This window comes from Marmota flaviventris, chromosome 3 (genome assembly GCF_047511675.1).
Source record: "Marmota flaviventris isolate mMarFla1 chromosome 3, mMarFla1.hap1, whole genome shotgun sequence".
NCBI classification, from domain to species: Eukaryota; Metazoa; Chordata; class Mammalia; order Rodentia; family Sciuridae; genus Marmota; species Marmota flaviventris.
Window position 1 is genome coordinate 137,844,707 of NC_092500.1, and position 13,718 is coordinate 137,858,424.

At 41.3% G+C, this 13,718-nt stretch overlaps 1 protein-coding gene and 1 pseudogene across 1 annotated transcript; one reads left to right on the forward strand and one right to left on the reverse strand.

Annotated features, from left to right (window-relative positions):
* The first annotated feature begins 3,770 nt into the window (after nt 1-3,770).
* LOC114107289 (disintegrin and metalloproteinase domain-containing protein 25-like) lies at nt 3,771-6,146 on the forward strand. Its single transcript, XM_071609314.1, has one exon. The coding sequence runs from the start codon at nt 3,771-3,773 to the stop codon at nt 6,144-6,146; it is 2,376 nt and encodes a 791-aa protein (XP_071465415.1).
* A 1,983-nt stretch (nt 6,147-8,129) lies between these two features.
* On the reverse strand, nt 8,130-9,049 carry LOC139705256 (mediator of RNA polymerase II transcription subunit 28 pseudogene; annotated as a pseudogene).
* Between the last annotated feature and the right edge of the window lie 4,669 nt (nt 9,050-13,718).

Consider the following 13,718-nt stretch of genomic DNA (forward strand, 5'->3'; position numbering starts at 1 on the left):
GTAAGGCATAAAAATTTTCCAGGCAACATTTCAAATTTTTTAATTTACAGATATCCTACTTCTTATCTTAGGAGTTGGAATAATTGTCAGTTTTTTTTGTTTGTTTGTTTGTTTCTGAAAGTTTTTGTCCATCTTCTTTCACTATGTAAATGCAATGTATAACAATTAATAATGCAAATTATTTTTGAATGCTGTTGGCTGAAAAATTGATTGACATTTGATATATTATCTTACTAAGAAATAACTTGACCCAAAATAACTTTTGTTTGTTTAAGCTCTTTTTTTAATGTATGAAAATTGAAGGTTATTTTTGTCATGATTGTGAACAGAATTATCTTGTGTTAAAACATATTCTTGAGTACTCTATTTGTATCTTTTATGCCCTGAAAAATTTAAAGTTAATCCAAATTGGCATGTTTAGAATATTCAAGGAAAAAAAAAACTACTCTTTTAATTTTTTTTTGTAAATGGACCTTTATTTTTACTTATTTTATTTATATGTGGTGCAACGAATCGAACCCAGTGCCTCACATATGCTAGGCAAGTGCTCTACTATTTAGCCCCAACCCCAGTCCCAAATAACTACCTTTATTAAAATTTTTTAATTTTTTAGTTGTACATGGACACAGTCTTTTTATTTTATTTTTATATGGTACTGAGGATTGAGTTCAGTGCATGGATGCTAGGTGAGCACTCTACCACTGAGCCACAACCCCAGTCCCCCAAATAACTACTTTTAATACCAACCTTTTAAATTTCATGAAGATTTGGGTAGGAAGAATAGTATATACTATAAGCATTGATAAAATTTTTAGAATTTATTTCTATAAAATGTAAATTGATGAGTATCTAAATCCAAGTTGGGTATGGTACATCAGTGTTAACTTTGGATGTTTCATGTTTTATATTTATGTTTTAATGTTCAAAACTCAATTAAAATATTAGTATTTGTCAGGCTTTTACAAAAGTAAATCCTAAATTACTAAACTCTGTCCATATGTACTCCTACTTTTGAAATTACTTGTCATATATTAAAAATTCCATTAAAAAACCCACGGGGGGGGGGAATCAATATGTTCGTGACTTCATCCTTGAGGCTGAGCTATCAGTCTATCTTATTCTAGTTCTGTGTGTCTCCCCCTCTTACCCATCCTGCTCAATAGACTCTGTTGTGATTTATTTCCCCAGAAGTATTGGTCATGTGTTGACACAGTGGTGAAAAAAGGTGACAGCATTCCTCTAGATTGGTTTGAGCACTTCAGTCAACAGGGGTTGAACCAACTGAGTCTTGAGCTGGGGTATGAGAATGAAAGGTCAGTGATGGGAACTTGAAAAATAGGAGAACATGGAAGGCAAATTATGTGTGTCCTCTATGAAACTGATGAATAATTTTTAATTAAAATTAAGTTATGGACAACTAATATGTGAGAGTTAAGTTAAGATGGCCAAGCATGATGACATGATATAGGACATGGCTATAGGTCAATGGCTAAAGACAGTTGACCACAAATTGTAACAGAAACACACTCACACACACCTGGGAGCTTGTGGTACTGAGGATTGAGCTCAGTGCATTCATGCTAGGTGAGCACTCTACCACTGAGCCACAACCCCAGCCCCCACAAATAACTACTTTTAATGCCAATCTTTTAAATTTCATGAAGATTTGCTTAACACAGCGAGAACATAGATAAGATTATTGGTGGAGAAGAAAGTAGCAGTAGACACCCAACACTTTCTGGCTTAGCAGCACAGATCAGGAGGTTGTTGAGAGAATTAGGAAGAATAGGAAATAATGGTGGAAGGAGATGGCTGCTACCTTTGTGATTTAAAGTGGCTTTGGCAACCAAAGCAAGGTACGACTGAATATCTGATCTGTCAGACAGAGGGGTTTCTGAGAAAGGAAGACATCTCCCCTGGTAGGCTTCCCAATGTTGACTTATAAAATTATGTTAAATTAACTAGGAAAAAGGAGTTCTCCATAAAGAAGTGTTAACACAGGAGAGACTGCTGCTATGTTTCATGAGTAGATGATTCCATAGGAATAGGAAAAAAATTTTAGAGAGAAAGCACAAAGAACTTAGAATCAAGATGAAATAAAAATTAAGGTGAAATGTGTCCTGGGTCCAGGAAGCAACAGGTGCTGAATCTGTGCTCTTTTGTGTTTGAATTTTTTACTATGGAAAGTGATGTTTGATCAGTGTGCTTTAGATCCCTCATTGTAGATTCCACATTCCTCTGCTGCCACTGTTGCTTTCTCCCCCAACCAGCATTGTGGTTCTTAATGTCACCACTTTTATGTTACCATTCCTTTAATGATGTCATGGATACTCTCTCTAGGTCGAGAAAAATAGGCATTTTATATAGAAACTATTGAATGAAATCTAACAGATTCTTAAAATATATCTTTGCTACAAACATTGTGTAAATTTATGTTGCAGAATTAAGTTATTCCAGGTTGTATCATACTTTGATGTTTCCCAGGTGTGCTGCACAGTAACTGCATATGCTGCAGTATCTTTCCTACTTTACTTGATAACAAAGTAACAAATCAGTATTAGCAGACAGGCAGTGTGCTATTATCAGATTTCTCATTTGTACTCTTCCATCATAGGATATTTGTACTCTCAGAATGATTGTTTAATCTGTATTTTTGTAGGTTTTCTCATTTCTGAGACAAATCTATGGGAAGGTTGATCTTGGAGCAGTTTCCTCAGGATCCTGAAATACCAGGGATTTTGATGCCTATGTTCTGGTACAACATCATCTGCACCAAAACTTTCCTCCATTCTCCCAGGGATCATTGATTTAGTTTTCATATTAAGAGACACTTTATTTTGCTCCCACCCTCCCTATTTCTGTTCTTCTTCCAGCTAGCTTGATCTACTTTTCTTTATATAGGGCCAGATATTTTGAAAATAGTATTTTGTGTATGAGTGTAATCATATAAAACACCTTTCAGTAACATCTATCAACCCAAGTTATGTATTCCCCCTTCCAACTCCACTATTGCTTGTTTTAATGCCTGAAAATATCCATTATGAGCAGATTCCAATGTTTTTGAAGGACAACTGATGCTTTGACATGGAAATCCAACAGAATTGGAAGAAGATCAAACAAATCATAATTAGTTGCATGGAAGCCCATATTAAGGATCATGAAGAAAAGTAATGTATATAAAATTGTTTTGCATATTTCTCCTGAGTAATGTGTGTAAATAGTCATTTGATATAGGAAAGGCAACCACTTATTATTTATTCCAAGTCAATTTGTATATATTGTAATTCCATATCAAAACAAGGTATATATTCAGCTTTTCATTCAGACTCTTGTTTTAAATATTTATTGGGAAAATGTTCCCACTTGTACATGTATTTAGAGAATGGTTCATGAACCCACGAGTCCTTCGTCTGTGTATGGCAATTTTCAACCAATGGGCAGTTGTCATTCTTTTCAACTCCCACAGTCTGACTCCACCTCACCAAAACTAAAGAGCAAATCCAGTGCATTATATGGAGTCATACCTTAAACCAAACACTAATGCATTTTAACCCATACCCTGCTATTCTTCTCCACCTTACTTTTCATAATTTAGCCACCCCATCTCTGCCCTTCTTTTCATTTTTTCTTTTAGTTGTGTTGCTCTGATGAATTGACTCTGCCAGAAGACATCCAATTAAAGGTCAGTGCTGCTTGCAACCAAGTCAAAGGGAGGAAACAGGACAACAGCACCTCCTGCCTTGCCCCATTGCCTCCAGTCATAAACCATGATGGCTGTGGGTGAGGCCCTGGTGCATATGAGGATCACTGTCCTACACCTCTGCCTGGGCATTTTGCTCTTCCTTTCTGGATGGGCCCAGATTGGTCACTCTCAACACCACAGCTTCCCAGAAGTAGTGATACCCTTGAGGATAAATGGCACCAATAGAGCCATGAGGCCCCCTAACTGGATCTCCTACAGTCTGCACTTTGGAGGCAAGAAACACATTGTCCACATGAAGGCCAAGAAACTTCTGGTGTCCAAACCCTTCTCTGTGTTCACCTACACAGACCAGGGTGCTCTGCTCGAGCACCACCCTTTTGTCCAGAGTGACTGCTACTATGATGGCTATGTGGAAGGGGACCCAGAATCCCTGGTTGCTCTTAGCACCTGTTTGGGGGGCTTTCAAGGTATATTAGAGATCCATGACAATGTTTATGAAATCAAACCCAAAAGACTTTCTGCCACATTTGAACATCTGGTTTATAAGATGCACAGAGAGAAGACACAATTCCCACTCATGAGATGTGGACTAACAGAAGAAAAACTAGCACGACAACTGAAGCTCCAAAGGCGTGATAATTCCATTCTGAGGCAAAGTGGTTATGAAGGCTGGTGGACCCACACATGGTATCTTGAAACAGTTTTGATTGTAGACTATCAGCGATTCCTTTATAAGCAAAGTAATGTTTCATTTGTTATACAAGAAGTATTTTTGCTTGTCAATAACATACATTCCCTGTTAAGTCCATTGGGTGTTGATTTGATTTTACTTGGAATTGAAGTCTGGAATGAAAAGAACTTTTTTGAAGTGAGTAACAACATATTTGGAACCTTGTATGAGTTTTGCAATTGGAAGAGAGACAACCTAGATTCTCGCATAAAACATGATCTTGCACATTTTTTGGTAAAACAAAATTTTGGTATGTATTTTGGCTTAGCCTATGCTTCAACAGTATGCATACCTGGTTTGGAATGTGGAGTGGATAGTTTCCCGGATGATGACCTGTATGAAGTCTCACTTACCATAGCACATGAGATGGGTCATAATCTGGGTATGTACCATGATGTATGGATATGTCAATGTGGGCAACGCCATTGTATAATGTCTGAAGAACGATCAGATGGCACAAGATTCAGCAACTGCAGTTATGCTCAAATGTGGGAAAACTTTAAATATATGAACTGTATGCTCAACGCACCAAAACAAGAGGACATCTTCAGGGGGACTGCCTGTGGGAATGGTGTGGTTGAAGAAGGAGAGGAGTGTGACTGTGGATCCCCAACTTTGTGTTCAAACCATCCATGTTGTTCGGAAAACTGCACTCTGAAATTTGGAGCTGAATGTGCTTCTGGGCTTTGTTGCGAAGACTGCCTTCTCTTGCCACCAGGTAAAGTGTGCAGAGAAAATGTCAGTGAGTGTGATCTTCCAGAGTGGTGCAATGGCACCTCACCTGAGTGTCCAGAAGATGTGTATGTGCAGGATGGGGTCCGTTGCATGGACAGTGGCTACTGCCATGAGAAGAGATGCAATGCACGTGACGAACAGTGCAGACAGATCTTTGGCAAAGAATCCAGGAGTGCACAGGAGAGTTGCTACACAGAAATGAACAGCCGAGGTGACCGCTTTGGTAACTGTGGTCTCAGTGATGACCACTATGTTATGTGCAACATATCAGATTTCCTCTGTGGAAGAGTTCAGTGTGAGAATGTGAAAGAAATTCCCTCTTTGAGAGGTCATACTACTGTGCATTGGATGGACTTCAATGGTGTGACCTGCTGGGGTACCGACTATCATTTTGGGATGACCATACCAGATATTGGTGATGTGAAAGATGGCACAGAGTGTGGTGATGGACAAGTGTGCATACACCGGAAATGTGTCTCTATGTCATTGTGGGCAAGTGATTGTTCACCAGAGACCTGTGCTATGAAAGGGATCTGCAACAACAAACATCACTGCCATTGTGACCCTAACTGGGAGCCCCCGAACTGCACAGAAGAAGGCTATGGAGGGAGTGTTGACAGTGGCCCACCCCCTGCAAAAGAAGTGCAAGAATGGAGGGCAAGGAAGAGAACACCACTTTTTATATTACTTTATTGGCTCTTGTTTATATGTTTGTGGCTTTTGATTTTAATTACAAAGAAAACACAGCTTAAGAAAAAAGAGGAAAATGTGCAGCCTTCACCTGGGAAGGAACAGTTGGGTGCTCAAACTTCACCTGAGATGAAAGAGTTGGGTGATCAAACTCCACCTGATATGGAACAGTTGGACAATAAAATTTCACCTGAGAATGAAGAATTGGATGATCAATCTTCACCTGAGCTGCAACAGCTGAGGGCTTCAACTTCAACTTTACCTGAGGCAGAGGAGCTCAATGTTTAAACTTTATGAGGAACAGAAAAACAAAATTTTGCAATTTTGGAAAATAAGCCGAATCCTCAATTAAATTCCCATCCATTAATATTAGTATCCTGGCAATAGAAATGTTTTTGCAGATTTTAGAAAGCACTGACAGAAAGTTCAGATCATTTCAAGATCATAAAAATTCAGTATTTAATATATGTAATTCCTAGCTCATTCCCACTTTCCATTATTTCAAGCAATTTTAGTAGTTTGTTTTGTTATTTCTTTATATTAACTGTACTGGGGATTGAATTCAGAGCCTTGCACTCACTAGGCAAGCATTCTACCACCAAATACATCCCACCCTAGTGGTTTATATTTCATGGATATAGTTCTTTGTGTTTCTTTTTTTTTTTCAATATTGGAAAAATCATTATTTATTTGACGGATAACTTCTGAATTAATATAAAGAAATGACAGTAACTTGTATTTACATTCATTCAAAACATTTTCATTAAGCACCAAGTAGAATAGTTTCTGATCTTTTCACCAAAAACACTTTTATCATTGAAAGACTGCCTCAAACTTAGTTTATTTTGTAGGGGATGGGGGGGGGGCAGGGATACCAAGGATTGAACTCAGGGACATTCAAGCCACATCCCCAGCCCTATTTTGTATTTTGTTTAGAGACAGGATCTCACTGAATTGCTTAGCACCTGGCTTTTGCTGAAGCTGGCTTTGAACTTGCAATCCTCCTGCCTCAGCCTCCTGAGCCACTGGGATTACAGGTATGTGCCATCACACTGGGAGTTTATTTAGGTTTTTAATCAAGAAACCTAAAGCTGCCAATCAGAGCTTCTATCTGGCATGAGATGACCAGGTTAAAACCCTAAGAGTAAAAAATAACTTTTAAGTTTTGACTTATACACTCCAACCAAGGGGAGATACGCTGGCCTCAGGCTACTCATCACAGGTCATAGGTCCACAAACCAAGTATCATCCTCACAGGTCACAAACAAAATGAGTAATATGTATACACAAAATGAGTACAAAATACATGTTCCTGTATATTCCAGGGGAGTAATGCCCATTTCCCATGAGCATACAATGCAGCAAGGAGCACAAAAAAAGATACCATTCACTAACCCACAAGACAGTGGAAGGAAAAAAAGCCCTGTGCCCTGGAATGGAGTGGAGGCTTTGTGGACCAGGTGGCATCCAGGCCACACCAGGAACATGAGTGGATATCAAGGCGCATGGGAAGGGATCTTCAGGGTTGGAAAGGACAAAATGAACCAAGACACAGCCACAGACCTACTGACTATTCAGAAGACAGAGGAGTGTTTGTACTGGCTGAGGGATATAATCTAAGAGTTGCGTAAAACAGAAAATAGAAAACCTCTTCTGACAAGAGGGCAAAATACCTTCCCCACAGAGGATCCACATGCTCTCGGTGGAGGTGAAGGAGCTGGGGATCACTCTGCAGGTCACCTCCACCCCAAAGCCCTAGGTTCTTGGAATCAAATCCACTGAACAAGAACCTTCCTTCATGTAAACTGCCTTTTCTCCAAAAAGTAAAATAAAAACACAAGCAAACAAAACAAAACAAAACTCAAAAGAAAAAGAATCAGACCAAGCTTTGACCCCTTGTCCATCACTTGTGTTCCAGCGTCATGCTAGGGAGACTGGGTCTGCTGTTACTCACACTGGTTCATTACTATGAGGCCTCCAGCATGTCGTGCTCCCAACACAGCTCCCTCAACACAGCAAACACCACATAACACATACACTCACCCAAACAAAAGGCAGCATCAACTTAAGGATCTCTGCTAACCTAGCATACTTGAACCCTTTTTTCTGACATATTTACAAAATATCTGCACTCTGTACTGCTATGGAAGCATTACAAATGTTGCATTAGATTCCTCTTCTTGAGGTAGTTCAAAGTCTTGAGATAGCAAATTTACGTATTTTTCTGTACTACCATGGATGTGTAGTAATCATAAAAGACCAAAAACCAAATTCCTTCTCCCCTCATTCTAGGAGTACTTTAATTTTCCCCCTCGGATCATAGCAAACTAACAACTGGGGGGAAAAAACTATATATAAACTACATAAAATTTTAAAAACAAGCAAAAAGCCAAGAAAAAAAAATCTGTGGAAAACTAATAGTCTAAACTTTGCTACAGACAAAACAAACAAAATGAAACCTCACTTTGTCTACCAAGCACTTTATAAAGTACTAAGTAATTAACAGCTCATAAAAATTGGGGAAATTTTTAGGTGGAGGTAAAATTAACACCAACTCATTCTCTAGCAAATAGCTGTTCTAAAATGCCACGCCCACACAGAGAGGTCTGGAGGAACTGTCTGCAGGAGGCTACCTTGTAGGCCAGACCTCTCTCAGGTCTGCTTCATAGGCGCAGGGATGTTGGCAGATGCCTGCTCCAGGTAGGCCAAGGAGCCCTGAGGGACCTCAGCTGGCTTTTTGTGCTGCACATTGATGTCCTCCAGCACCTGCTGCCAATGCCTCAGCTTTGTCAAGTGCTTCTGCACCAGCGCATCTTTCCGCTGCAACTCATTTCTTAGTTCTGAGACGTCCTCTTTTATAACTTGCTCAGGTTTCTGAACAGACAACTGCAATCTTTTTTGTAGAAAAAAGCATTCTGTCTGTCTTGCAATATCCAGAAACTTCTGGATACACTGATCAACACCAGTTCGAATTTCTTCCTGATCGGTGCCATTGACATAATCCTGACTCACGAGAGAGAAGCAAAGCAAGCCTCGAACGACGACTCCAGCTCGTTCACCAAGGTGCTGCTAGAAGTCCTCGGCGCGCCAGGCGCTGCCTGAAGAAGCGAAGCCTGGCCCGGGAGTCCCGGCGCGGGTTGCGCGGGGCCCGGCGGCTGCCCGGAGAACATACCACCCAGCGGAGCCGCCATGTCGGCGGCGGCGTGTCACCGCCCACTGCCTTCTTTGTGTTTCTTTAGCAAAGGCCTACAGCATGGATGGGTCAAGTGTGTATGTGTGGGGGGTGGTGCATGTGTACTCGACATCTCTCAATTCCAAACCACCTTCCCTTCTCATTCTGCTCTGTCACATGGAGAGAGGAAATTTACAAATCACACCCCTTTGCAGTCCTCCCTAGCCTTTTCTTCCCTTGGGGGAACCAGAGAGAGACTGGATACCTGTGGGAACTGCTTGAAGTTTGTATCAGCATCATATCAGAGTTTTCATCTAGGCTGCTGTAGTAGCTTTCAGTCTGCACGTTATTAAATACGATCAGCACCAGAGACACAGAAAAGCTACCAAACAGATCCTGAGTCCTGGTTCTCTGGGCCCTCTGCCAGATACCACAGCACAAAGCTGGCTGTAACTGTCCTCAGAAGTTTGGGTCCTAGAACCACGTAATCTACTCCAAAGCTCTGAGTTTGAATATCCCTGACCTTTTTCCATTGATCTCCAGTCCTAATGGTGACAGCTATCCCTTCTACTTAGTAACTTGTGGTTACCTCAGGGGTGTGGTTTCTTATTTTGTGATTGAATTCTGAGGTCTATAAAACTTACCTTGGTATGATGGAGAACACAGGAAAGAGACATCAGAAGATTTGAATTTTTTCACCAATTCTCTTTATCCTCTTGAGAATATGATTTAAACTTAGGGAGAATGTCTTTGTAATCTCTAAACAGGACCAAAGCACTTGCCTCTCAACTCCTTTGCAACTTTGATTATAAAATAGGATAAGAAGATATTTATAATTGTATATAGGATGTAATAAGTCTTGGTAAGTTTAATTTTCTCTGGGGAAAGAAGCCTAGAGAACTCCAATTAAGCCGTAAAAACCATACTTTGACATCATCAGAGAGCTGGGGAAGTTCAAACTGTAAGAAATTCTGAAGTGAGTTGAGAATCAACAGGCATTCTTTTCTCTGGAGAACTAGTGGATGCTGGATGTCAATTGAAGATGAGATCTGTCCCAGTGAGAGGAAGAGAAGCAGAACTCAAGTCCTCTGAGTTACTTCCCAGGGCTGCATTCATAAAGTAGACATTTGGAGGCTTGAACTTGTAATCAGTCCCATCAGCCATATTTCATGGAATTGTGGGTTTGAAATTTGAAATTTCTGAAAGGCGTATTTTTCTAAATCCATGTTATATTTTGGACACAAGACACAGTCAAGTGGCTTGTCTCAAGCACATTGAGTTTCTCCAGTAAGACACTTACTGGATTCTGGACTTTCATTTCACAAAAGGCTGAAGAGGTAGACTGTGAACATTTGGATGGTAGAGATTGATCCCCATAATCCTTCAAAGCTGAGCAGTTAGTGTCATGTACACTCCCAAGTGAAAGTCGAGCAGGCCCATATCTGAGCAGTGCTCTATAAGTAAAGATTAAGTTGGGAGCCATGCTTTCCTTCTCCCCTCATATATGCTTCCATCCGGACTCGCCTGCCACTCCCCTGATCCTTCCCCTATTCCATGAGCCAGTGCCTTCCCATTACTTCCTTCAGAGGTGGACCCTACTGTCTGGGACGTTTCAAGTCCTTCTATAGCCTCACACCATGAGCCCATTCACATCCATCTCAAAACTTTTTTTTTTTTTGAGAGAGAGAGAGAGAGAGAGAGATTTAATATTTATTTTTCAGTTCTTGGCGGACACAACATCTTTGTTGGTATGTGGTGCTGAAGATCGAACCTGGGCAGCACGCATGCCAGGTGAGTGCGCTACCGCTTGAGTCACATCCCCAGCCCCCATCTCAAAACTTTTTGCAGAGCAGCTTTGATCACATTCTCCCATTAGCCTTGTTCTCCCCTCCAAGGATTTGAGCTGCTTTGGGATCCTGGCCTGAGGGCCGGAGGACAATTACCACACACCTTCTTCCATTTACCTAGTGATCTTCTTCTTCATCCACATTCCGGACTCATTTGGGTACAAGTCTCCTCTCTAGAACTTAGATCTTGGCCCCGCACCAAGGTTCTCACCCATCCCTTCCCCTTGATGAGTTCACTCCAGCTTGCCATGGGGAACTCCCAATCCCTTCCCCTTGGCGAGTTCACTCTTGGATCTTGGTTCTCAGGTCCTCAGCAGAGGTCATGAAAGCCCTGGCCAGGCAATCAAGACTCTCTATGGGCAAAGCCCAGGACTAGGGAAGTAGTGGGTGACTCCCTTCTCAGTCCCAGCCTCCAACTCACCATAGGGAACGCCCAAATCCCATCTGACTCAACTCTTGGCTGCCTCCTCACCCACTGAGCCTCACTCCATTTGGCTCCTGATCTAAAGGCCCATAGACCAATTCAACCTTCTAATCTTCATGACTTTTGTGCAGGCTTTCTTCTTTCTCTACTCTAACCCTTCCCTTTGCTCATCTTGCTCACCTGCCCAGCTTCTACTTGCCACTAAAGCTCTGGATTCCTCCACAGACCCTACTTCTAGACAAGCAAGGGACCCAGAACTCTCCTATATTGTAAAACCCTAGGCAGCAATCTCCCTGGCTGAGGCCACACTGAAGCTAACGTTAACAAAAGACAGACTGAGTAGACTTGATAGGAGACCTAAGGGGGGAAAAAGTGTCAATTTAACTTTCCCCTTGTCTACCAACATTGGCTGCAACCTCTCATTAAGGAGTCAAAGAAATTCACCTTTGGTGCCCCACTCACCATCCTGGCTCCCCAGAACCTAAAGGAACTCCTCATCTATAAGGGCTTACATTCCTTACCCCCCTGCTGCCTTTTATCTCTACGGGTTTCCCTGGTGGAAGATCCCAGTCTTACTTTCCACAGGTGCTCACCTTTAAACCCTGCTACTCTCCCCGCTGCTCCTCACAATTCTTCTGTCTCTTCTCCTCTTACCCATTCATGCATTGAAACTCTGGAGGACTTTCTTCCACATCCCTCCTGTGTATAGGAAAGTCTCTTGCTTCAGGCAACATACACAGGGTTCACAGATGGCTCCTCCTTCCTTCAGGAGGGAGTTCATCAGCAGGATATGCTAATAGTCTCTCTAACCTCAGTTGTGGAAGTGGCTCCCCTCCCCAATAATACATCCAGTCAGCAGGCTGAACTTGTTGCCCTCATCAGAGCCTTCACTTTGGCAAAGGGAGCCTTCCTCAACGTCTACAGTGACTCTAAATATGCTTTCCATATAATTCTCTCCCACTCTGTTATTTGGAAGGAGCCTGGATTCCTTACCACCAAGGGGACTTCAATTACTAATGTCTCCTTTATCTCCAGTCTCTTTCAGGTCCCAAAGCTTCCCACTGCCATTGGAACTGAAGGATGGCAGCTAAGTAACCCTCTTCTCCAGTGGGCACTTCCTTTCCTGACCTTTCTCCTTGTCATAGGCCTTTTGCTAATGCTTGCCCCCTGGGCCATTATATTTATTCAAGACCAGATTCAAAGGATCTCTAACCAAATCATGAACCAGCTTCTGTTACAGGACTTCCAATCCCTCACCAAAATTGGGCTGTCCCCGGTCAGCATCTCCCAGCACCTCTTGACCATCACCATTGCCTCAGTGACACACCACTCTCCTAACAAGGGTCCAGACATTGCCCCTTCCCAGCAGGAAGAAGCTACAGAAAATTGATCTATGCCCCTGTCCCTTAAAGACCCCAATAAGAAACAAAAAAGGGGGGAATATAAGGTTCTGACTTAGCATCTGGATGGCCATCTTAAGTGACAGTCGCCATCTTAAGAAAAATTTTGCTTTTCCTCCCAAGGGACTTTCTGAGAAAGGCTCACCACTCCCTCATACCAACCCCACCCTTAAACACCCACATTAGGACCCGCCCTGTTCTAATCTCTTAGCCACCCCCATAAAAGTCTCCAACACCAAGTCTATATTGCCTCTCTCCATTATGGAGAGATGTGCCTTTATTTGTCAGCTCTGACAAATAATATCTCAAGTGTATCATGGGATCCCTCGAAGAATAAAAACATTCACATTATAGAGTCCAGAAAGAAGAGAGGAGAAAAGAAATAGTAAACCTATTTAATAAAATGCTAGCTGAAAACTTTCCAAATCTTGGGCAAGACATCAATACACAGGTCTGTTAAGCTTAAAGGAACCTAATTAGATTCAGCCTAAACAATTACTGAGATACATTGTTGTCAAATATTTTAAGTCCAAGACATAGAAATCTAAAAATACCAACAGAAAAGCATCAAAGCACATATAGGAAAATCTCCATTTAACTAACAGCAAATTTCTCAGTGAATATCTTTCAAGACAGGAGAGATTGGGACAATATCTTTGAAACTCTAAAGAAAAAAATCAAAACAAAACAAAAACCTGCTGACCAAGAATACTATACCCAGCATGGCTATCCTTCAGAATGGAAGGTGAAACGAACTCCTTCCAAGACAAGCAAAAACTGAGGCAATTCATCATCACTAGGCCAGCCTTACAACAAATGCATCAAAATTACATCAAAATAAAAGGATAATAGCTACTATCAAGAAAATGTAAGAAAGTGTAAAACTTAATAGTACCTCAATACACAAAAGAAAAAAAGGATCAACCCTTATCAATGCAGAAACCAACCAACTACAAAGAACAAGAGAGATAGGAGAGAACCAAAGCATATACAAAACCACCACAAAATTAACAAAAC